Below are 25,766 nucleotides of genomic sequence, written 5' to 3'. Positions count from 1 at the left end.
GTAATTTTTGCTATTAAATAGATTATAATTTAGCAATGCATGTCATTCTACTAAAAAAAAAAAAAAAATCACTTGCTGTAAATACTATGAGTAATTGCTATCAAGGAACAGAGAGGCCTCTTACCCCAAACACATCCCGCCCCCCGAAGGAGCTGGAGAGCGCCCAGACCCTCACACAAGCGGCGTTAAGCTGCACCGGTCAGGGGGACACGGGTTCTATGATGAGCGTTTTCCTTGAGCCTGCTGTCTGCTCCCGGTGCCCTGGAAAACGCAGGTCCTCCCACGTGCCGGGCCTCACCTGCCTACCTGCTGCGCCCAGACGCAGGCGGGCGTGGCGGCGGGCGCGTGGGGGGCCCCGGAGCGGCGCCGGGCGTGCGGGATGTGCTGCCGCGGGGCACGACCCCGACGCCTCCGAGACGCTTACCTGCTAAGGTCGCTCATCTCACTAACTTCTTGACTGAGAGCTTAAGTTTCAACTGTTTTTTCAAATAGTAAAAAACTGACCCCAGCACTCGTTCGTTCTGAGGATTCAGTAGTTTCATTTTAACGTTATTCCCGCCTGAATTAAGGTGAGGCTTGTGACACTGCGTCACCTCTCGGAAGAGCCCTGCACACGTTTCCAACCGAAAAGAAACGGCGGCCACGGCCACGGCCACGGCCGCACATCGGGTGCCCGCGAATGGAAGTGAGATGAGGCTGCAGTCACGGCTCCAGGGCGAGTGACCTGCACAGAGGGTCCCCAGCGTCAGTGGCGCCCCGAGGACTTGCGTATTAGCAGCCGGACAGGCGCCTTCCAGCTCCGAGTAACAGGAGCTGGGCGGCCGCCGACTTTCACAGCAGCAGCGGGTCAGAGCGTCTCCCTCACACACGCCCGCCCGCCCGAGAAGCCACCGCCCCTGCTGAGTCTAACGGCCCCGAGTCTGAGAGAGTCAGGGTGGCCACCATCCCGAGCACGGCCCGTGAGCACGCGCCCCGGGAATGAATGGGTGTAAAAGGAGGACCCGCGACAGTCCCATCGGCTAAAAGCACCCTGGGGTGCAGTCATGCCTTCTGCAACATGGGGCTCACTTCAGCCCCATTTCAGAACTTTAAGCCGGTGCTCGCGAGGGCAAACAGTCACCCCGAGGATTTACCGTCGCCAGGAGGTGTTCGCAGTAAAGGGAATGGATGGTGCCCGTGAAACGAGTGCGCTTCCGGGGCCGAGCCGGGGAACCCACGCCGGCCAACCCGCCCAGGCGGCCGCGGAGACAGCCACGAGCCCACTTCCGGCTCTTCCCAGGCCCACTGGCGTCCGGGAGATTCGTGACAGCGTTTCTCGAATGCCAGAGTTCTTGTCCCTTAAAGCTCTTGCATGAATGTCGCCCTGATGGTCCCCTCAAACAGGGTGGGAGGCCCGCCAAGGAGCAGGGGACCCGCCGGGCCCACCAAGGGCCTGCCCTGCTGTCAGGAGCATCGCCACCGCCTGCGGCCCCCGTGCCGAGCGCCCCAAGGGGAGCGGCTGAAGCAGCTCAGCACCTTTTACAGGAAAAATGCCAGCAGCTTCCCTGCTGAACGGTGGGACCCTAACATCGCCTACTTGTAGAAGTTAAAAGAAATGGCTCAACGACGAATCAGACTGGTTCCTCGGGGTGCACCATCGTGAGACAGGGATTATTTCGGAGGAAAAAAGGTAAGAGAGTGCGGAATTAGTAATGCAGAGGCCGAAGGCAGTGGCAAGGTGAGAAGACCGCCCCACACCAAGGCCACTCAGCTCCCCTCGGCTGGCGCCCACCCTGCCCAGAGTGAAGGAACCGACAAAGCCACCGAAACGGGTGTGCGGAGGGGCTGTCAGCTGACAAACACGCAGACACAGGTCACGCTGTTATCTGTGGTCACGCCCCTCAGGGTTAGTCCAGTAACTCAAGACTTACATTCTTTTGTCTTTCTTTATTTTAATTAAACATGTAAAGGTTAATAAACAGACACAGTCCAGAGTTAGTAGGTTGGTATTATAACATTTATTAAAATAATGCCAGGGGTTAATAGAAACAGCAAAGAACCAAAGAATTAAAATGCAAGCTATGTAAAATTCCAACTAAAACCCCAAAGTTTCTAATGTATTCATTCATTAGCTAACTAAAAAGCCCAAGAAGGACAAGACACCCCATATAATAAAGTACCGCAAAACAATTGGCGATTTTCAGTTATCAAAATTGTGGGTTTTGCATTTTGTATCCTTTCTCAATCAAGAAAAAAATTCTTTTTGAATGTTATATAACATACATATAAAACAAGATAGAAAAATACATTATAAACTTGTAACAATGGCTGTAAATACATTATCTTACATGTTTCTCATAGGCAATAGGTTGGTTATGGTACATACATAGCATGAAACTATTAAGATAATAAAGAGACGAAAATACATGTCAGCTGTACGGGGACATACAAGCGACACTCCCACCTACCCACGCTAAAAATTACATAATACTGTCAAAAGAAGTCTTAAAAACTACATATTTTAATAAGAAATAAATTCGATAAAGAATGATAATACTGAGAACCAGGCATTCAGAGATTTCAAAAGTCATGCGTATTTTCAGTTGATCCAAAACTGTTTCAACTAAGTTTTCAGAAGTTTGTTCAGAGCCAACACGGCCCGTGAACGTCACACGTCTACTTCAGCATTTACTTTCTTCCCCACAGACCTTTGATAAGCGTCTAAAATGTCCAGGTAAAGCGCAGCTGAGATGGAACTGGATCAAACACTGGTCTTGTTTTTAAACTACTATCACCTCGAGAGTTTGAGTGTCGCAAATCTACTCGACCAACCAAACAAAATCAAAATCAAAATGGCACAGCACATACTGTAAATGAACCAAACGACTGTCTGTGTAACGGAGAGAGAGCAGTGGCACTAACCAAAGCTGGCCGCTACAAACAGCGCGTCTATTGCATAGTCAACAAACTGAAAGGGTTCCGAGCGAGGCGGGAGGGGGGGTCACCGCGAAGGTGCCCCGAGCTTCTGCTGACCTTGGACTGTCAGGGACGCAGAGGGAGCGAGCTGATGGCCGGGCGCTGCCCCTTGATCTTTGCCACGCCTGGTACTGAGCAGCGAACGATTACTTGTGTTTAGGTGGCTGTGGCTCTGTGCACAAACCCCTCAACTACGGAACCAGCTGAACTTCAACAGAAGCCGGAAGCTTGCTTAGCTCCTACGTAGTTGAGTATTTATATGCACAATGATGCTAGTTTTCCACATTCTTTTAAAGTTTAAAAAAAAAAAAAAAAGTGGTTTTGGGGGAGCGGGGGGCAGATTAGGTTATTAAAACCTGCGAGGGGATAGGCTACCCAGGTGATCCGGGATGGCAAGGAGGAGTTCTGATCAAGTTTGGGTCACTTAAAAAACACAGTTTTCCACAATGAAAATAAAAAAAATTCATTTTTGTGAAAACATTTGCTAAGTATAATATTAATCTTCAAACAGTGAGATAGAATCCAACATGTACCCCTGTCTCTGAATAAAATAAAGCTCTACTTTTAATTGTCTGTAAACTGGCGATCAATCACACAGTCTGTATCTCAGAATCCTTTGGGGTAACATTAAATATTGCAATAACCACAAGCAATCGATTATGATTTTAAAAGGATGGTGTTTTAAAACTTACGTGTCAGGCATTAGAAAAATGATCAATTCTTTTCACAGTATCAGATTTGGCAAATTTGTATCAAGGTAACGTGGCAAAAATTATATAATTCAAACCATCAACTCATTCGTCTCCCTCCTGTTTCTCTCACATACTGGGCGACTGAGTAACATGCACGAACTTGTGTTCTGAGGGAGGAGCTGATCTTACGAGACACTTGACTAAATGACTGTGAAGGAAAATAAGGCACTTTCTTTTCTTTAGACTTATTCCAATACTTAAAAAATAAAAAAGAAAGACACAAAGGCTCTTTTGGTCTTTTGTTTCTTGACAACCACCAGAAAAAATCATTTAATGAAATAAAGGGTTTCTTTGTTCTTTTTCTGTTTTTTTTTTTTATAACACTTGAAAGTATAAAATGCTACATTTCCAAAAATATATATATTTTTTCTGCACCAGCACCCTTGTAGAGTAAAAGTATCTACTTTGTTCGTTTGTTTCAATGCACTACACTTATCTACAATTTCATTACATGGATACAGCGATAGGCAAGCATGGCTTTTACATCCTTAATGATTTTTTTCTATACAGGGAGGTTTAAAAAAAACATTTGAACAGTTTGCCCAGTAATGTGACACATAATGCATGTACCTTGTTCTCATGTCTTTTTAAGGAGCTGTAAAATAAAGGTTCAGTAATTTTAACTCAGATATTTATCTTTTTAAAAATAGTGTTGCAGTTTTGCTCTTTGCATTACTTTTCAAATTCCTCGCTGAGTTTCCCCGCGTGGCACACTCGTGATACTGCACATTTTGGCAGGCGACAGGAAAAGGCTGCAACCGCTGCCCTCTGAGGGCACTGTAGTGACTAAAGAGCGCATCACATTCTGAATACTAGTGACGCCACTCCACCCCGGCCCCCCGACCAAGGCTCATGCATGATGCATCACCACACGTACATTCAGAGCGTGGACTCGCCATGAGAAGAAGGCTTCCTAGGAAGTCTCTCACAGTAACTGCCTGTCACTGAGTCGTTAAGGGCCACCTGCCTCCCTCCTGAAGTGAGGCCTTCTTACCGTTCGCTTGGGGCGGGACGTGGAAAGATGGTCAGTGCTGTGGGATGAATCGGGCCTTATTGCTTTGCTACTATTCAGTGCAGGTTCTAGAACCATTTTCACCCAAACAGTGAAAACAAAAACAGAAACCAAAAGCTGAGTCGGAGGACAACAATTTCTTTGTCTTTTGTTTGGTTAGATGGTAAGACGAACGGACAAGTGCCTCAGCTCGCTGCACTGACGACAGGCAAGCAAAGGCGATTACCAGTTAACTGATCAGCAGGCAGGCATGGTCAGGTCATCATTGGGTGAAGAGTTCAGAGGTCAGAAGGTCATAGGTTAGTTGCCGGTGGCGGCTGGGTGGTTAGAAACAAAAAACAAAACAAAAAAAAAAAAAAGAAAAGAAAAGATAGAGAAGAGATTAGTCTCAGCTAGTGACGGCTTAATGACAACATGAAAAACTAATCACAACTAATAAAAAAAAGCATGTGTAACTCTGACAAACTGACTGACACCATCTACAGAATACAATAAAAATCATGACAATTTCATATCATGATTTGAACAAATGAAGGAGAGCCCTCTCCCACAAAAAAACTGGTTAACAGGAAAAAATAGAAATAAAATATAACTAACAACTAACAGTTAGTAGCTCGGTGAAGGGAACCGGAGGACAGTGAGGGTCCGTGCCGGGCTCTGGAGCAGTCGGGGCAGCTCTCAGGCCTGGCTGCTACCAAGCATTAGTATCTCTCAGGTGCAAGCATTAGAGCAGCTATTAATGATGGATGTGATTGATTATTAATAACTGATGATTAACAGAAATGAATCTACAGAAATTTAATTTTCTATGAACAATTTGGTTCAACATAAACTCTGGGCCAAACAAGGTTTCTTTTGTTCAATAAATGTTTATTGCTTTTCAATTGTTCTATTTACAAACAACGTGGATTTCTTGGCCTCATGATACAAAGCGACACTAAACTGGAGTCTAGCATGTAGGCAACATCATGGGAACCAGAAAAGGCCAGGCCCTGGGCGCTGGCCAACACTTTCCAGTTGAAAATACTATTTTACACATATAGAACGCTTATAAAATGCACTTGCATGTAAACACTGTAAAGTCCTGCCATTTAAAATTCTATACTCAAAAAGCTCTACGTACATCAAAAAATAGAAGAAATTTCTAATTGATACCAATAAGGCATTTTAAAACTACAAACAGCTTTCTTTATTCAATTTCAAAGCTAATTCTCTGCAAATACAATAAAATCTGACATTTCATATACATTCCTGCTTTATATATTTTAAAAGAAGCCACCTGTAAATACTATTTTCTTTTGCAAAATAACAAACAACAAAAAAAATTAAAAAAATTACAGTAAAACATAAAGTAGTTCTCAAGTGGAAAAGTTATTGTCCCCAATGTCCTCAGTTGCTCCTTCCTGAATCAACCCCTGTCACATTCTGATTCACCAAACTTGGTCCACTTAACAGTAGTATGGTTTTTTAAGACTCATTCAACAGCTTAATTATTTCTACTCTATTCTGAGGTTTGAAAGGAATTTCTGTACTGTCGCCACTGTGACTACGGCAGAGGAGATAGAAACACTTCAGTGCAAAGGTAGCTTCTGTGCCACTTCGTAAATCAAAGCCCAGTGGGTCTCGTGGTCACAGGGTTAAATGATCTACGAAACTGACTGGTTTATCCTCATGGAACAAAAGTGCTTTCTGTGGTCTATCATTTAGGATCGTTTATAAATACTACAAAAATACTGTATCTTCAGTGTGACCAAATCTTCCCTGAATTTCTTAAAAATAGTGGGATTTTATTTAAAATAAAAACGGCTATTCCATAATCAAAGGAAATAAATATTTCACATGATGCAGTCATACGATTTCATAGGTAATCCAGAAACACAGAATCTTAAAGCATTTTTGACAGTAATTAAATTTTGATTAAAATTGTATTAAGTTTCTTACACAAATTGTGTAAATGAAGGTTTTGTGAAATCACTGTTCAGGAAAATTCTCTCTCTGGGGAATCCACAGACCGAGCACACGGCCGCTTGTCTGCCAGCACACGGAGCCTGTCCTCTGCCAAGCCCTGGCCGCCTACAGCACACACAGGGTGTCAACCGTGCAAAATCGCGTACGGTTCATCTCAACTGAAGTCAGTTGGTCTTTTATAGGCTTCAAACTCAGTTCTGAAATGTGTAGAGGTGGCTTGTTTTTAGTAAAGAACTAGATGTTTGTCAACCATGCCGCACTCTACATGCTCACACAGCATTCCCTGGTTACGGGCCCAAGGGCTGAGTTTCCTGGCATTAAATGAACACTTATATTAACCTTTCCTTCAAAAGATTAAAAAATAATAATAAAAAAACCTCAAAAATAGAGAAAACAGTAGTCTCGTAAAATAATTTAAGTGAAGGACTTCAGACATCTCCCTTAGACCCAATGAGTGCACAGTGACAGGAACAGCAGGATACAAAATCTTCTGTTATTTAGAAGGGAAAAAAAGGTAGCATTTCGGTTTGCTGACATTGCGTTTTGAATAAAAACAGTGACAAGACTAATCAAGACACGTGTAACTACAAAGGAGCCATGCATGGAATGTGTTCTCGTTTTGAAATACAATTAAAATCTCCTAACATTTTCAACCACCTCAAGGTACTGGAGTATCAAGTAGGCCAATAATTATTAAGTTAAAAAGAAATTATGAAAAATCTCAAAGGGGAATACAAGGAAAGGTTGACAGAAGACAAACTACTTTAAAGTACTCGTAACTATTTGAGACAATAACTATGGGGAAAAGCTTCAGATTACTCATGGAATTATCTGGAATCTTTAAATCTAAATGCTTTTCTTCCTTTTTAAAAATGTCCTCCTCTGAGAGACTTGTTCTGTGCAGGAGGGTGCTGCGCACACGTGTGCACGACACACTCTCAGGAGTGTTACCTTCAGAGGATCGCTGAGCTTGGGGCCTGTTTACTTTGTTCATTAAATAATCACTGCAAGTAATGTATTAGTTAACAGTCTTCAAGGCTCTTTAATTACATATGATGCTAAGTAAATATGGCCGATGTCTTTGGAAAGGCGTTTTATCCTGATGTGGACAGCGCTGTGTCCCATACTCAACAGTGTTCAGGAGAACCTTGCGAAGCAGGCGGGCCTTCCACGGCTCACAGGAGATGTAGAACTGGGGTGAACCCATCCCTTTCCCACTAATACTCGGTGGTTAGGTCAACAGGTTCAGTAGGAAATAAATGTGCCCTAAATAATGCGTGTAAAGCCCACGGCTACCTTGCTTCAGGTTCCTAACTTGTGATTTCAAACTCGGAAAAATAATTCAATGTCAATAAACCGAAAATATCACTCCTCAATAAACATAAATAATTTATAGAGGGTCCAAGGGCATATATAGGACACAGATTACAAACGCTGAAAAGGAGAACATGAAGACTTATTTTCCAGTCACAGGTTAGTCAAAAAGGTATTCAAACAGCTGGGCTCACGCCACCACAGAACCTCAAGGGATAGCTGACCTTTAGATAATGTATTTTAGCAGCAAATGACAAAAATCAAAGGATCCATTTTGGAATTAAATATAAGAATAAAGGGAACTGATTTTCTGACTTATAAAAGACCCAACTGCATCAGTTATCTTCACAGTCCTTGCTCTGCTGATCTCAGCTGAGTACTTGACATGTATAACCTCATGTTTATACAGTGGCTCAAATATCTTAGTAAAGAGGAAAAGGGGAAACTAAATCTTCAGTTTTCTCCAAAAGAACACAGGAGGCATATAGCCCTTTACTTCTCTCATTAAAGCACCATCTGCTCAGTTCATTTTGCAAAACCAAACCAAAATTTCAGAACAATTAAAAGGTAACTTTTAGCAAAAATTTTTGAAAAATAATTAAGACGAAACCAAAATTTAATAGCTCCCCAAATGGACTAATTTATGTTTTAGTAGGGATAAATCATAGTACATACTAATAGAATTCAATAAGTTAAAATATGAAGGGAGGAAAACCCCCCCAAAAACCCAACCCTTAAATCTGTCAATTGTGATAAATTAACTTAGAAAAGGAAAAGAAATGCTGTGCAGGTAAGTAAGCAGCTACCCATCCCCATCAGGTGTGGTGTTGCAAATCGTACGGACACCCAAGGCATTTCTCATAAACAAGAACTGCAGAACTAAACTAACCTCGGTCTGCGGTCACAATCCTTTGGTAAGGATGGACACGCATATCGTGCCTTCGAACTTTAGTAGCCACCGCACCTAGTTAAATTGCAATTACCAAGACAAAGTTAGAAAACATTCACAAGGGGAAAGAAAACAAACATTAACAGCAGGTTTATCAAAATGGATTTCAAATGTTCATTTACTACAAAAATGTCGTTTTAAGAAACACGTTAAGGCACAGTAGTTTTAAAATTAACCATAATATGTTGCGTATATATGCGTCTACTCATATTGCATTTACTTCAAACGTCTTGGCCTTAACCTATGTTATCCATTCATTTACAATCCCAGGTTAACAGTATCTCATGAGCTCTAAGAGATGCAAACATTGGAGCTTTACTAGTCACATATTCACTGACGTGCCTTTTGCAGCAGGACCATTTAAAATAATGCCATGTTTAATACTGACAATTACTTGCTAACCTTAAGACCACTTCCAGAGTTTATCACTTAAAAAGGTTTATAAGCAATTCTTAAAGCCTACAGATTGTGGTTTTAAACTCTGAGTCAATAAGTATGAACCGCAATGAATTAGGTGATTAGTAAAGCAAACAGTACAGTACACTTAGCAGTCAGCATACTACTACACACTCCTTTATAAATTACCGTTACTTTGTAAGATTATAGACTAAACCAAATTAATAGCATACTTTGACTTTCTATCAGTGTGCAAAAAGTGCAAGTAAGCCACTGACTGCTAGGCTAAGCGTCCCTCCCCCCGTGCTGCTGAAACTAAGCATTTGTTAAGTTCAGATCTGATGAGAGTTCGGTTAAGACCGTTCTTGAATTCTTAGCCTTTCGCTGGGAAAGCCATACCTAAAGATAAAAGGAAGGGAATTAAACATTAGTCACCAATGAAGACTCGACGCTATCACCAATCTCCTCACTACCACCAAAACACATGTCTGCATCTGTTCTGAAGGGCACTGCTCAGTTTAAAATAGTAAGATGTGAGACTGGATAGAGAGCATGCATGTTATCTGTGTGCAAATTTACTGTAACTTAGCAAATGAAACAACTTTCTCAATTCTCCAAGTGGTAATCCATATCATGCTTTACTGCTTAGGTGGCAAAGCGAGAAATAAAACTGATCATAATGAGGTTTTGTCTTTTAGCACTCATTAATATTCATCTTATGAATGTCAACTAGATACTGGCATATTTTGCTTTTGCCAGTCTAGTAATTAAGTATTATAAATAAAAATTTCCCAACACAACCAAAAGCACGTTGCTTTAAACTGAGAAACACTCTGCAGTGCCCCTTGTTGTTTCTAAGCAGTAAACTGGTCCATCGTCCCTTCTACATTTCAGATAAACTAGGCTTATAGGGTCTAACTCCACAAGGCAGGCTCGGTGAGCTCCTGCTCCGGGTGCTGGAGCAGCAGCTGGGGGCTGAGTGCCAGCCCTGCAGGAAGCGAGTCCACCTCCTCCAGCAGGCGCTGTGCGTGCAGCAGAGAGGAGCTCTGGGGGAGAGGAGCAGGCGTGGCCACAGGATAGAGCGTTAACAGAAAAGAAAACGTAAACGGGTTACATGTTACATGTTATTTTAAAAATGCTTCAAGAAATGTGCAACAGAAACAAGCCTTTCGTAGGCAGCGCTATGGCATGATTCTGACCTGGAACCTTTATACAGTGGCTTAGAGATAACCCAAAACACGTACAATGAAAGGTCCTTGCTCGTGAAACAAGGCACCTGAGTGCATGCACACACAGATAACATACAGAGCGTTGTGCTTTCCTTAGCTGAACAATGAACTCTTAAGTTTAAATCTTTGTCCGGGTTCATGAAAGGCTTTCAAATTTTGATAAATCAGTATGAATGCTGGAAAAAAACCTTAAAAGATCCAAGTCCTAAAAGTGAACAGCACGCATGCAGCACCAGGGTCAAACACAATTCAAGGAAAAGCGTGCTCAGAGTCTGTCTGCAAAACAAAGGGCAGCTCGAAGCAGCCTGTCCACAGGACTGGTCGTGTTACAACAGCTGCTGTACTCTAGTCCTTCATCCAGCAAGTCAATGGGCTGAAATATCAGGCATGACTGGCATTTCAATCCACTCTATAAAAAAAAGGCATCAGTAATGTCTTTTTCAAGCACACCACCTTTTGTTCATGTAAAACTGAGCGTCTATAGTATGACTTAATTTTTGCCTCAAGAGTGATTCTACCTCAGTCACTTGGTATTTATTTATCAATTCCACACTGTGCACCTGAAATTAGGAGTTGCTCTTATGTCTGATATTAACCTGGACTTCAAAAGGACAGAATGGAAAAAACTTGAAGAATGTAGTTGTTTACTGAGACCCTTTCATAATTAAGTTATCACATATCTTAGGAAATTCACACAATCACAGCAGTTTTAAAAGTCTCTAAGTATTTTCACATAGATTATTAAAATTTAGCCAACAAATATATCTCTGATATGAAAATAATCTGACTTTGTGGCAAAACTAAAGGAGAGAATATGCCAGTGGGTGGGGTCTCAGTGATGCCAAATTGAAAAGTATTTCCTGTTTGAAATGTCCAAATTTACCCACCCAGAGTGAATCTGAGATACCAAAGCAAATCTGAACAAACCTAGGATGCAATTATTTAAAAGGGGGAGCCTTATGAGGGGCTGTAACAAAACAAAACTTCGTCTTCAGTCTTTCCTAATGGAAACCTGTCTCTCTAAAACTAACATGATTTCAAAGTCTGGGGCAGCACAAGTTTTGAAAAATGTTCCCCAAACAGAGAAAACCACTTACCTAATACACCGCTAGGTTCAATAGGGTACTCAAGGATTGACGTGGCTGGTGCCAGCGTGTAGGGGTACTCGTAGGGCGTGTAGATCAGGCCAGCCTCGGGCCCAGGAGGAACTATTGCAGCCGTGGGGTGAGGAGTGCCATTGGGCATGACCGCCGTCTGTATCTGTCTGATCAAAGGCATGATGGTGGGGCCGGCTGGCGTTGGGGTGCGCAGGGCCGCTGGTGGGAGCACAGGCGCTGGCCCAGTGATGATCCTCGGCGCAGCCTGGGCTGTTGCTGCAAGAGAAAAGGCAAGGGCTGCTACAGTAAGCAAAGAAATTTAGAAGGAAGTAGAGAGAGCAGTGCAAAATACAGGGAACGAGAGAAGTAGGAAAAAGAAAGGGGAGAGCGGGAAGGAAGAAAAACAAAAGGAAACCATTAGTACATGCGCTGGCCACACACAATGCAAAGCATACCCATCAAAGCGAACGGATTCCCCTTTCCCAACGTGATTAAGAACAAATGTGCAAAAAGTAAAAAGCCAATGTACAACAACCACAAAAAACCCCCAAACACCAAGACCATTACAAGAGGTTATGTTTAGTTTGTATGTCTGAATATCCACATCTTTCAGATCTCATAAGGCTAAAAGGTACCTGCAGACGTGCAAGAAAACACTCACACTGAAAGGTGTTTAAAACATATTTTGTAACTGGAGTCCACGGAAACAGTTCTGGTATGTTTCTAATATAGTAGCTTCAGTTTCAAATTAAAGAAAGAATAATTTTTATTGTATTAAGCCAACTAACCACAACTTATATATAAATTTCCTGCATATGTAGGAATTAACTTCTCACAGAAATACAACACAAGGTGGGGCAAAAGTAGGTCTATAGCTGTTCATATGGAAAACAGCACGATAACTGATAAGTAACAGCAAGAACAAGCTGTTCCGGGTGCACCACTGTGCACTTGCTCTCGCCCACCCTGTATAATACGTGGCCCACTCCTCAATTCCTGATGTTAACAGACCCACTCTGACGAGTGAACTGAAGCCAACCATTTGTAAAGCAACCACATCTAAACCCAACAGGTTGTCTGCATTTTGGAAAATTGCCTAGAACTTTAAAATTCAAAATTTCATTTCTTTAAAAAAAAAAATTAGTATTTAGCTTTAGATTTACTCAAAATACAAATTTTACGTTATTTCACTTTAAATACAAAAAAGCAATCCTCTTATACAGTTGATGACAGCAAGCACGAATACAAGTGAGGGGCAGCGGGTGAGGTAGCTGTCGCCCACTGCGCTTGGGAACTCACACAGTCACTAGAGAAGGCACCGGAGGGAGCAGCGAGCACGCTGGAAGGACAGGCTCCCATGGAAGAGCGTTCAGACACAGCCCAAATACTCTTAAAAGGGTTTACAGAGTAAGCTAGAAGCCTCAAGTCTTAGTTAACAAAATAGGAAATTTCATTAAACTCTTGAATTCAGAAGTTGAAATTTCATCAAAAGAATAAAAGTTTTTAAACCCCAAACTTAAAAAGACAGGCTGGGAAAAACTGAGAAGTGTCCACAATCTGTGCAAGCAGTAAAAGTGGGACCGTCAGTCCCATATCAAGCGACAGGTGTTTCCCCTCTTCGCGGGCTACGCCGCTGAAAGGAGAGGCCTGCGACAGGCAGCGGAGACGGCCCAGCCGGCCCGGCAGCGCTCTTACGTGATTTGATGTTGGCGTCTCTGTAGGTGCCGTTCAGAATCGCGAGCTCCATCAGCTGCATCTTCTTCAGGCTGTCTTCCCCCTCTGCCTGCACGTGGAAAACAGACCAGTGAGCACCCAGGACGGTCCACACGCCACAGCCACAGCCGCGCTCCAGCCCTATAGCCGACACCATGGGGCTACAGCCACTGGTGCCGCCAGGACAGGGCGCTCTGGGCACCGGGGCTCCGACGTGCTGAGGACGGCCCCTCACGGATGGCACGTGCACACAGGGCGCACTGGGCTGCCACTGGCTGCATTTCTAGGGGGCATTTTTTAATGTAAGCTACCCTGATTTATTGAAGTTCTCCTAAAAGGCTTTGCTTTTAAATGGAATGAATGAAAATGTTAGATGAGATTAAATATAGTATGTTAAAGATTCCAAAGCTCAAATGTATTCACTAAAAGACAAAAAAAAAACCCCAGCCCTGGCTGGTGTGTTCAGTGGTTAGTGTCGGCATGCACACCTAAGGGTCTTGGGTTCGATTTCCAGTCAAGGGCATGTCCCTAGGTTGCAGGTTCGATCCTCAGCCCCAGTTGGGGAGCATGTGGGAGGCAACCAATCAATGTGTGTCTCTCACATCCATGTTTTTCTCTCTCTCTCTCCCTCCCTCCCTCTCACATTCTCTAAAAAGCAGTGGAAAAATATCCTTGGTGAGGATCAGTAACAACAAAAGACAGAAACAGGGATTTTAAACATGTAAGATTTGATTGTATATTCAGATAAGAGAATTTTCTGTTTAATTTTCAAAGAAGAAAAACTTAATAAAGTCATAAGAATTTCTAAAATTTGTATGTATATTGTGCCAACATCTCCTCCTCCCCTAACTAGAATGAGCAAGTGCTATCAACTCTAAAGCAAATTTACCTTATGAGTCGCCATCTGATGTACTGTCCAAACCACTGACCATGACAGGAGGCAGGGGCACTGTTAACAGCTATGACCACAGGCAAAGCCCAGCATCACCTGATTATCAAAATGCTCAGCCGTCCCATTTGCCTGGATTCACCTCACGCTTCCCAGTTACTGATGTCACCTACATATAGTCATTATTGGGCTCTTATCAAAACTACTCCAACATTATGCTAATGATGTCTGCTCACCGATCAGTCTATACACAGTGGCCAGATTAATTGCCCAAAATGCAACTTTCATCCTAATGCTTTTTTTAAAAAAATCCTCACTTGAGGATACTTTTTCCATTGCTTTTCAGAGAGAGGGGAAGGGAAAGGGGGGGGGGTGGAGGAGGAGAAAGAGGGGGGGGGAGGGAGGGAGAGAGAGGGAGAGAAACATTGATGTGAAAGAGACACATCAATTGGCTGCCTCCCGCACGTGCCTGGACCAGGGCCTGGGATAAAGCCTACAACCGAGGTATGTGCCCTTGGCCAGAATCAAACCAGGGACCCTTCAGTCTACAGGCCAATGCTCTAACCACTGAGCCAAACCAGCTAGGGCCTAATGCTTCTTAACAACCTCAAGTCTTGAAACCCTTCATGGTTTCTTACTATCTAAAAGTATAAACCATTCAAGCTACCTATGATCTGGCCCCAGACGATGCTCTCAAGTTAAGCTCATTAATCTTCTATTTTTCTGGCATACCTTGTTATAAATCAAGCCAAACCATCCCACTATTCATCTCTGTGTACGTCCCGATCCTCCGCCTTGAAAGCTCCTCTCTGCCCCTCAACCCACCACTTTCCAAACCCACTGAGCCCTGCAAACTTCAATGTAAATGACACCTTCAAAGGGTCACTCCTGGATCACGCAGTTTCTGTCTTGAATTAGCATGTTGTGTACCATCATTAATAAAACAAGCTCCTGGGGAACAGAGATGCCTTATTTATCGCCTGTCTCCCCATTCACCCCCACCACCCCGCCCCAAGTTATTTGCTGAACTTATTTTTAAATGGCTAGTATGAGAAAGCTTTAATTTTATTCCCCAATCTCAAATGTGCAAATCCTACAGGATAAACTTTACCACAGTAACATAAAGCGGAAGATGAAGTCCGCTGACTGAGGTGGTAGTAGGGAAGGAACTGCACTGTTCTATGCTTTATGCAGTAGCCAATGCTCAGGACTTAATATTTAAAAGTCACCGATTGTACACTGCTCAACAGGAGCGGCCCTGGTAGGACAGCCTCCTTTTCTATAGCAACTGCTAACAACACAAAACCCCTGACTCTGGGACTATAGCTGAACACAGGGCACTGTAATGTGCAGTAAAGAGAACTGGTGCTATAACTTGGAGTAAATGAAACACAAGGAACTTAAAGAAAAAGATGAATGCACATGTCCTAAGACCATGCTTAATGTGCCACTGCCACCTTTTCAGAAGCCCACGTTGCAGTAGAGCACGGAGAAGACTGTGCAGCCTGAGAAACTGCTATTCCTTGATTCCTATGAACTTGTACAGATGGAAGAAAATAAAGCAACATGATTTCTTTGAAAGGCCAGCAATTAACTGTTAAAGATAAAAGTAAGTAAGCACTATTACCAGAAGGGAAGAATTGGAAATCCATTACAAGAAAACTCCTTAAACTTGTTCACTGAAAACTAATACTAGAAATTAAAATTAATCATGTAATTTCAAATTTAAATCCCTGGAGCTATATAATAGAGTACCAGTAAAAGCATATAAATTATACTTTATGTAAGTCAGAAAAAAAGCAATAGCTATACTAAGGTCGTTTTCCAGTGAGAAAGTAGCACACGTATGAAAATGGCCGCAAACTGAGAAATAAAGGCGGACAAGTGATGTGCCTTGGTGATGTGCCATGGGGACGGGCCACAGTGCCCCACAGGGCCGTGCAGAGAAGAGGCACCTGACACCTGTTTCTCCTTGACTGCTTCTCTGGGTAACCAAGTCACTGCACCCCGTAGCTGGATGCAGTGTCGAACACAGAGAAAGCCAAAGACAAGATAATGGAAGACACCAGGGGCTGTGCACGCACGTGGGCACCTTTCAGGTGCAGGAGGCTAAGTAACGGATGCAGTGACATCAGCAGACCCCCGAGAAGAGGGTGAAAGCCAGAGCAGCAGCACTCTCACCAGGGGTGCCATGGGGGTGCCTGATGATGTCACTAGAGGCCACTGAGACTTACAGATTGAGAACTACAGTGTGCACACTGGGTCACATCACATGGTGGCAGGCTACACACCACCTCCTAGCAGAGCACAGAACTGAGCTGGCAAAGCTCGAACTTGACCCTGGCACCTCACTCCAGAATGAGCTTCACTCTGGCGTCCCCACCTCTCCCACCACTGCCTACTCAGAGCATAATGTCCTGTCTCAGGAAACCGCACAGGTCACGAGAGACTGGCTCTCACACTCAAGTGGTTATTCAACCTTTGTGTCCTGGTTCTGTCAATGAAACTTGACAGTATCACCTCCCTGAGCACTGTGGAAGGTGCATGCCACCTCTTTTTCAAATACAATTTCAGACAGGAAACCATGCTGGTTTCTTAAGTTACCTCTACTAAGCTTTTCCCTCTGGCTGGGCCTCAGACCAACGTGTTCCCCCTTTTCTCCCCTCCCTCAGAGACAAGAGGTGATCCAATGTGCTCTCCTGAAACGAGCAACTCAACCCCGGCCACGTCAAGCAGCGCCTGTGGAGCATGCTCAGAGTTGAGCGCCTCCAGAGGGAACACTGACTTCTCCATTACCTCAAAGGAGCTACTCTTAAGCAACCAAACCTAAGGTCCTAAAACGTTATCTCACAACAAGCACCCATGGTCACCTGGAACCACAACGCTTCTCATTTCTCCAGTTCGTGCTCTACATTTAAAAATCAAGGTGTAATTTATACGCAGTGAATTGAGATCTTTGCTGCAGCAGCCAATCAGCTCTGGTGAACGCACGTCCAGACAGAGGACACGCCCCACTCAGAGAAGCTCCCGGCGCCTCTGCCCAGTCCAGCCCCACCGAGAAGGCCCTGGCAGGTCCCCACCACCTCAGCCCAGTGCTGCCTGCTCTGGAATCTCACATAATGGAGCTGAGAGTACACACTTTGTCCAGCTTCTCTCCTGGGTATTTATGAAACTCTTCCATGGGGCTGCACGTATCAGTGGTTGACTTGTTTTAACAGCTGAGCGGTATTTTGTTTGTTTATCCCTTCTCCTGCTGTGGACATGGGCCAGTTCTTCGTTTTTGGGTACTGTAAATAAAGCTATTATGAAAACTGGAGGACTCCATGATAATCTGCTAGCTGTTTCCTTAGGTTATTTAAAGGTGCTCTGATTCCACTTCCTTATTTTTCCCAGTCTTCAATGTTCAGTTACCAGATGCTCATAAGCACCGACCATGATGTAGACACTGTGTTGAATCCAACACAGCAAGCGAGATGCTCACAAAGCAAAGCACGCTGGGGATGCTCACAGAGCCCGCGGGCGTATTGTGGAGGCCCATGACCAACCAGCCGTGGACCACCGCGGCAAAGTAAATATTGTGGTAAAGCAGGTCATGCACAGTTTTGGTTTCTCAATGCATATGAAAGTTATGTTATACTATGTGAACTCTATTAAGTGTTCAACAGCATAGTATCTGGAAACATACACCTTAAAAATCCTTTCAGGGTAGAAGGTGCTGGCCAGTGCGAGTCTTGAGTGAGCCGTGACTGCTCCGGGGGGTCTTGCCTTGACGTAGACAGCTGCTGCCTGACCCAGGCACTGTTTTCTGAAGGGTGGGGCAGCCGGGGCAATTTCTTAAATCAACAAGAAGTTTGGTGCCTTAATTCACTCTTCCTTTCATGGACGATTTCTCTGTAGCATGTGATGCTGCTCTTCAATAGCATTTCACCCAAAGTACAACTTCTCTCAAAATTGGAGTCCATCCCCTCAAGCCCTACTGCTGCTTTACCTCCCAAGTTTATGGGATATTCTAAGTCCTGTGTTGTCACTTTAACAATCCTCACAGCATCTTCCCCAGGAGCCAATTCCATTCCAAGAAATCAGGCTCTCTGCGCGTTCCCAAGAAGCACCTCCTCAACCGCTAAAGCTTTACCGTGAGGCTTCATCAGTCCAGTCCCACCTCCAGGCTCCACTTCTAAGTCTAGTTCTCTTGCTACTCCCATCACACGTGCAATTATTTCTGCTGCTGAAGTCACCCTTCCACTGAAATCAACTTCCAAATTCCTGTAACTTTTGTTATTTTAATTCAATTTCCACTAATCATATGTTCTTTATGTCACCTAGAATGGGAGATCCTTTCCAGAAAGTTTTCAACTTACTTTGCCCAGATCCTTCACAGAAATCACGATTTATGGCAGCTATAGCCTCAAGTAATCAGATTTGTAAGTCAAAATTACCCTTTAATCCACGGGCTGCAGAATGGACGTTGTGTTCAGAGGCATGAAAAACATTCATCTCGTTGCACCATCTCCAGCAAAGCTGTTGGGTGACCAGGTGCAGTCAATGATCAGAACTATTTTGAAAGGAATCCTTTTTGCTAAACAGTAGGTCTCAACAATGGGCTTCAAATGTTCAGTAAACAAATGTGCTGTCATCTGGGATTTACTGTTCCATCCAGAGCACAGGGAAAATAGATTTAGCATAAGTCTTTTGGAATGGTGAGCAGTGGCTTCCTCTTAAAGTCACCAGCCGCATTAGCTCCTAACGAGTAAGTCAGCCTATCCTTTGAAGCCAGGCACTGACTTCTCCTCTCCTGCCATGCAAGTCCAGGATGGCATCTTCTTCCAATGTGAGGGTGGTTTGTCTACACTGAAGTCTGTTTTTTACAGCAGCCACCTTCATGAATCATCTTAGCTAGATCTTCTGGATAACTTGCTGCAGCTTCTACGTCAGCACTTGCGGCTTCACTTTGCATTTTTATTTTGAGACGGCTTCTTTCCTTAAACCTCATGAACCAACCTCTTCTAGCTTCAAACTTTTATTTTGTGGCCACTCCACCTCTCACAGCTTTCACAGAATTGAAGAGACAGCCTAGGTCTGTTCTCGACATGGCTTCCTCCCTGAGCTTATCATTTCTAGCTCTCAATTTAAAGTGAGAGGCAAACTCTTCCTTTTACTTGAACACTTAGAGGTCGCTGTAGCGTCATTAATTGGACAGAGTTCAATATTGTTGTATCTCAGGGAACAGGGGAGGCAGAGGAGCAGGAGATGGGAGAATGACTGACTGACAAAGCAAAACACATTAAAACATTTATCGATTCAATTTGCTGTCTTACATGAGTGCAGTTCATAGTGCCCAAAACAACTGCAATAGTACCATCAACGATCACCGATTACAGATCACCACAACAAACATAACAGTGATGAAAAAGTTTGAAATACTGCAAGAATTACCAAAATGTGACACAGAGAAACAAAGGGAGCAAATGCGCTGCAGAGACTTGCTTGATGCAGGGTTGCCATAAAGCTTCGACTTGTAAATAATGCAGCATTTGCGAAGCACAAGGAAGCAATAAAACAAGGGATGCCCGTATTGAACAGATGTATCAGAATTGCGATGGAAAGGCAGACAAACAGCATCATTACTTCACCTGGGCAAGCCCTTGGCTTTCATGAAATGCAAAGATGACTGTACTGCTTCATGGAAAAATTCATGGTCAGAGTATTAGCCACACAGGGGCAGAATCTTAGTGTATCTTTTTCTATTTCCCATTACACTATCCAACACTCTCTCACTTCATTGTAACACAGACCCTTCCTGACTTACAATGGTTATACTTAAGATTTTGACTTTCAAGGGTGAGAAAGTGATAAGCATTCAGCTGAAACCATACTTCAGATTTTGAATTTGGATCTTTTCCAGGCTAGCGACAGGAGTGAGATATTCTCGCCATGAATCAGGATGGTAAACAACCAAAAGGCTAGTGTACAGGGTCGCCAACGTCTCTGGGATATTGTGTTTTCGCATGCCAACATGTGCACCGAACACCCGTGTCTCCTGTTTCTGGTAAGAGGAGGAAGGCAATTACAAAAAAACTCAAAATAGCCACCCAACTGTAGGCTGATGCAAGTGTTCTGAGCACGCTGAAGGTGGACTAGGCTAAGCTATGATGTTCAGTAGATTAGATGTATTAAATGCATTTTCAACTTACAATATTATCAACTACTGATGGACTTATCAGGATATAACTCCCCTTGTAAGTCGAAGAGTATTTCTACCTGGCTGAGCAACAAGTTACCAGAGATAAAGTAAGAGAAGGTAGGGAGAAAACATGAGGCACTTAAACCATAAAAGCGTAAAAGAATCCCCCCCCCCAACACACGATGTTATATGAACTACATCAACTACTAATCTATACAATACATCAAATAGTTTTACTTTAGGATAATATGTTCTTTTTCCATCAAGGTAGAAACTGACCTATCTAAAAGTAGTAATGATCTTGGGACAAAAGCCTTGTCTCATAATAAATATGTACTTCTTCCTATGCAAAACAGTATCACACAATTTGAGATTTTATTATTTATAGTAAGCTTAACAGGAATGGCAAACATTCTAAAGGTTTATATGATCTACAACTCAGGCTACATACTAGTATTAGTAGAGCCACATCGTTTTATGGGAAAAAGGACATCGAAAGCTAATTGTATTTTTAAATGGACATTATCAGACTATATGGTTGGAAAATAGAAGGAAAAGTGTATAAATACAAATTGTAAGCTTAATAGAGTCTTGTTCTATAGTAAGGGATGTAGAGTAGGAAACTAAACATATTAATGATCTAAAAATCTATCAGTTCTGAGAGGCATATGGGAGCAGTAGGCAAAAAATTCAAACAGCACACCAGCAATGGTAGTGGGGGTGGGGGTGGTGAGTAGACACTTGAAGGATGTCATGACAAAAATTTCTGAAAATAAGCACCTATAAAATGCAGATGTATTCAGAATAAGCAGAGTCTACAGGAAGGGAAAGGAATTTATTTTTACAAAATACTGATTATGTACCGAAGACCAATCACTGGCCTAAGGATGTAAAGCTTAGATGTGGTTCCTGCCTGTAAGATTTATAGTCCAGTCTGGGGAGAGAGAGAAAGGTAATGCAGGTTCCATGAAGTGTAAGAGGTACCAAGACAGGAGTGTACACAGAGCACTTTGAAAGACCAAATGAAAAAGCATGGGGAAAGGATCGCGAATCACTTTGCAAAATGTTACAATTTTAGGGGTTAACAGTGAGAACTCACCCATAAGCATGTGATAACACTGTTAATTCAGCCCAACTGGTCTTAAGACTCCCAGGTAATGCTACTGACCATGTCTATCTTCTAGGGAATCTTTAAAGTAACTCGCTTTCCACTAGGAGAGATTCCTGAGATTTCTGAGTCTTTGAGCACAATCTAATGACCTCAAAGGAGAACAGAGGCATAAAGCTGCCTGGTCCTCAGAGCAATCTTAAGTCAGCACTGCTAATTTCAGTTATACTCACTTTTGGTTATGGTGACAACTGAGGCCATTAACTTTGGTTGGTTCCCACCTTGGCGCTTTTCTTTGTTGTTTCACAAGGTATTGAAAGCCCTCAGCTCATTGCTAACAGCTGGCTAAGACTCTGAACTTCCAGTTAAGGCCAAGGGGAGGGGAAAAGGCTGCCCATCTTCGAACGCCACCTGGTAGCACCTGACCTCTAAAACACACAAGGACAACTGCACTGCAGGCAAGTAAGGGGAGGCTTTTTCTTCTAGACTGAGACTCGTCCAATTTCCTCGGTCAGAAGAAAGATAAGCTATTTAAATATTCCATTATTTAAAGGCCCCATTTTCCTGGGATTTGGATAAAATCCCTATTTTAAAAGTATATAGTTTGTAAAGAATTTAAACTTTCTTACCCCATTTCACCTCCTAACAAGTCTGCAAGGCACGTGAGACAGGCATTAGCTCTCCCACTGGTAAAATCCAGCGAGGGGCAGGAATCTGCACCACTGTGTCAGTGAAACACCTGGACACCTTTCATTATGCTTAGCTATCCAAGGAGAGCTAGAAAGCCAGGTCTTGTTCAGCTGCACTTGAAGAACAAAACAACTAATAAAGTGCGGACCGGCCTGGCAGTACAGCTCAGTGGGCTGAGGTCGCCCATTTGATTCCCAGCAGGGGGTGTGCAGGAGGCAGCAGCTCCGTCTGGCTCGCTCGTTCCCTCCACAGTAAACTGCCAGTCCTTCATTTAAGTGGGAAACTATATAGCAATCTAAAAACGTCATTTTAAAGTAGGTATAAAATAACTCAGGGAAAGGTGAGTACAGGAACGTGACTTTTGTTTTGCTTTATTAAATTCGCACATAAGGATACGTTTTTATTGATTTTAGAGAGAGGAAGGGGGGGAGAGAGATGGGAAAGGAGGGAGAGAGGAACACCCGTCATTGGCCTCCTGCACTCGCCCCGACCAGGGATCAAACATACAGACCTCCGGTGTGTGGGATGACGCTCCAACCGGCGAACCACCCCGCAGGGCAGCAGTGGACTGTTTCAAGAGCAGGAGTTAATTCTAGAACTAACACCTTAGAAACTTCTCCCTCTGCAGCAGGACCACTCGTGGGTGGGGCTGCTCTTTTCCAGGTCACACTTTCCTCACGAGGAAAAAGCAGCGTAAGAAGTTCCTCTACATGAGAACTCTGAAACGTACTTTGACGGTCAATAAAACCACTCTTATTAAGCAAGCTGATTATGCCTGGTCATTTTGATTTTGGGCCATTTCTCTCTTCTTTGCAGCTTCTACGTTTATCCCCCTTTTCTTAGCTGTTTTATCCAGTAAGTGCAATAATAATGAGCCCATATACTTTTGTTAACATACAATTATCAACACAAACAAAAATTGAAAAATGGTGAGAAAATGACAAATGCCTGAACTGCACCTGTGTCAACATGGGCACTGTGGAGAGAGGTGCACCTACCCTGGCTGCCCAGGAACTCCCTGGCACCAGATGAGTTTATCAAGGAAGGGAGTCACCTGCCACAAGAGAGTCCTTTCCATATAGCAAAGATAATCCATTCTGGAAAAGATGCCAGATATGCCACCACGGGGCAGGAAACACGGACAAAATCTTAAGCTCCCAAGGACAGGATCTTAACTCTATTTAGTAGAATGTACCCAGGGACTGAAAACAGAAAATGCTTTTAAACAGTCTGGACTCACACACAGATAATCTAAGAGCACTGTCTTTCCACATCTAGGGGCTTCTATATTACTTTAAAATTGCATTTTAAAATTTACGCATAATCTACTACTCCAGGGAAATGTAACATTTTTATTCCCATCCAGGTTTTATTATGAATGGGATTTTTCCTTTAATATTTGTTATATAATTTTAATTCTTACTGTTTTTATAAAATGTTCTATCAAATTTTTCATATTATAGCCCTTGAAACTTTAAAAATTAAGCAATTAGAAGACATTAATAAGGAATTTCCAGGAACACAGTGGAAGGGTGTGGAACTAAGTCTGGGATGTGACGGCTGGGGCTCAGGGCAGGGAAGGCCGTGGGTCTCAGGACACAGTCACACACGCTCCGGGACCGAGGGTGAGAGCGTCAGCGAGGGAGAGCGGGTGAAGGTGGCTCTGAGGCGGAGGGCACGTCGCGAGTCTGGACGGAGGGTGTGACGTAAAGAACGAGGCTGGTGCGGCAGTGGCCTGCACGGCGCGCGGAGCAGGCGCGGGCGCTCCGTGGAGGAACTGGAGCCACGAAGGGCTTTCAGCCGAGGACCACGATCAGCTCGCGTTCAGAAGGACGCCTTAGCTGCAGTATGGAGAACACAGGGGTCTCGCTCATCTGCAGGGAACACATAGGCCCAGGGGGCGTCTGAACCGGGACACTGCCAGAGCGGGTCCATGCGGATACATCCTACGCTTTTCCCTATAGGTACCTACGGATAAAGTTTAATTTGTAAGTGAGGCACAGTGAAGGGTCAGCGGTAACTAGAACAGCTGTAACGATACACTGCACTAAGAGTTATGTGAACACGGTCTCCCTTTCCTTCAGAATCTTACTGTTCTGCTCTTCCCTTCCCGTTCAAAGCAGGCTCTTCGCAGCTTCTCTCCGGCGTGTGAACTGCCAGCATCACTCCTCTTGGACGCTGGGGCCATTACTGAGACGGCTACTACGTGACTAGCGGGGAGGAGCGCGTGCAGCGCGGGAGGCTGGACGGGGGGACTCGCGTACCGGGCGGGGTGCAGCAGGCAGCGCGGGAGCAGCAGCGGCCGGAACAGGGGACAATTTAAACCTTTTGCTTATTTCTGGAATTTGCCACTTAATATTTTCAGACCACGTTTGACTGAAACGTGGATAACTGGGGACTACTGAACTCGAAAAGGAAAGACCCCACAGATGCAGAGGCGCGCCCATGATATCCTAACTAGATTAACCCGCTGGAGACAGGTAAGGGCCCCTGCTGCTTAGCACCAGCCTCTGCCTGTATGAATGTTACTGTCACAAATTCCTTTTCTGATTGAGGATTGCTTCTTTTGGATAAATACCAAGAATAATTGTTTTTATTTATTTACTCCCTACTCTAGAAGATGTACCTCTATTAAACAGTATCCTGAAAAAGCTTTTCCAGTGTATGTGGTTACACAAAGGTGTGGGTATTAACTTTATGGGCCCTTCAGTAACGTTAAAGATCTAAACAAAATAACTGCTAATCAAATGAGAAAATGCCACTAAGTTCATTCAATGAGGCTCAAATTGGACTTTTTCTCAGGCCTTTTTAAGAGCCTGTGATTTCCCCACTTTGTGTTTTCTGTGAAAACTATGTGCTAAGATGGCATTAAGATATGCCATTCAATCCACCAAAGAGGCTGCACACACGGTAAGATTGGTCACCTGGGACTGGTGGCACTCATATGAAAAGCTAGCCCAGTAACCCAAAGAAAAGATCAGGGAGTAGTAATTACTGCCGGTAGCTGGACTCAGTTTAAAGCACTGCTGTTTTCATATATTTCATATATGTATATCTTTATACATAGGTGTAATATGTGCATGAACACATATGTATGTACAATACATAAACGTTACCTGTACTTCTATGTTTTTTCTTTTTATCATGGAAAATATCAGACAGAAAAAATTAGTATATTCAAATATATTTCCAGTGACAGATTTTTATACTCAGAATACTTCTAATTTATAAAAATCAGCATCTAAAATGGAATTCACGTAATAGAAACGTGCTCCAGCCCAGCTGGCGTGGCTCAGAGGCTGAGCGTCGGCCTAGGATCCAGGAGACTGCAGTTTGATTCCTGGTCAGGGCACATGCCCGAGTTGCGGGTTCGATCCCCAGTCGGGGGTGTGCAGGAGGCAGCGGATCAATGACTCTCTCTTCACTGATGTTTCTCTCTCTCTCTGCCCCTCTCCTTTCCTCTCTCTGAAATTAATAAAGACATTTTAAAAAGAAAAGGAAAAAAGAAAGAAA

General features: G+C 43.6%; 1 protein-coding gene across 5 annotated transcripts in view; it reads right to left on the bottom strand.

Moving 5' to 3' along the window:
• Positions 1–1,978: 1,978 nt before the first annotated feature.
• QKI (QKI, KH domain containing RNA binding) overlaps positions 1,979–25,766 on the bottom strand; it is a 120,038-nt gene continuing 96,250 nt past the window's right edge. The window contains exons 5-8 of one of the 5 annotated variants that reach the window (XM_081141180.1): positions 13,368–13,455; positions 11,673–11,948; positions 8,891–8,965; positions 1,979–5,036 (exon numbers count right to left, since the gene is read on the bottom strand). In XM_081141180.1, the coding sequence (XP_080997306.1) occupies positions 5,020–5,036; positions 8,891–8,965; positions 11,673–11,948; positions 13,368–13,455 (456 nt within the window). In that variant the 3' untranslated portion in view covers positions 1,979–5,019. Of the gene's footprint in view, positions 5,037–8,890; positions 8,966–9,025; positions 9,746–11,672; positions 11,973–13,367; positions 13,456–25,766 lie in introns of those variants that run through there. The other 4 variants (XM_081141178.1, XM_081141179.1, XM_081141181.1 and 1 more) reach the window with 4 other exon arrangements.

The sequence above is a fragment of the Miniopterus schreibersii genome (genome assembly GCF_964146895.1).
Source record: "Miniopterus schreibersii genome assembly, chromosome: 6".
In the NCBI taxonomy this organism is placed as follows: Eukaryota; Metazoa; Chordata; class Mammalia; order Chiroptera; family Miniopteridae; genus Miniopterus; species Miniopterus schreibersii.
This window is presented reverse-complemented; position numbering and strand designations above follow the sequence as displayed.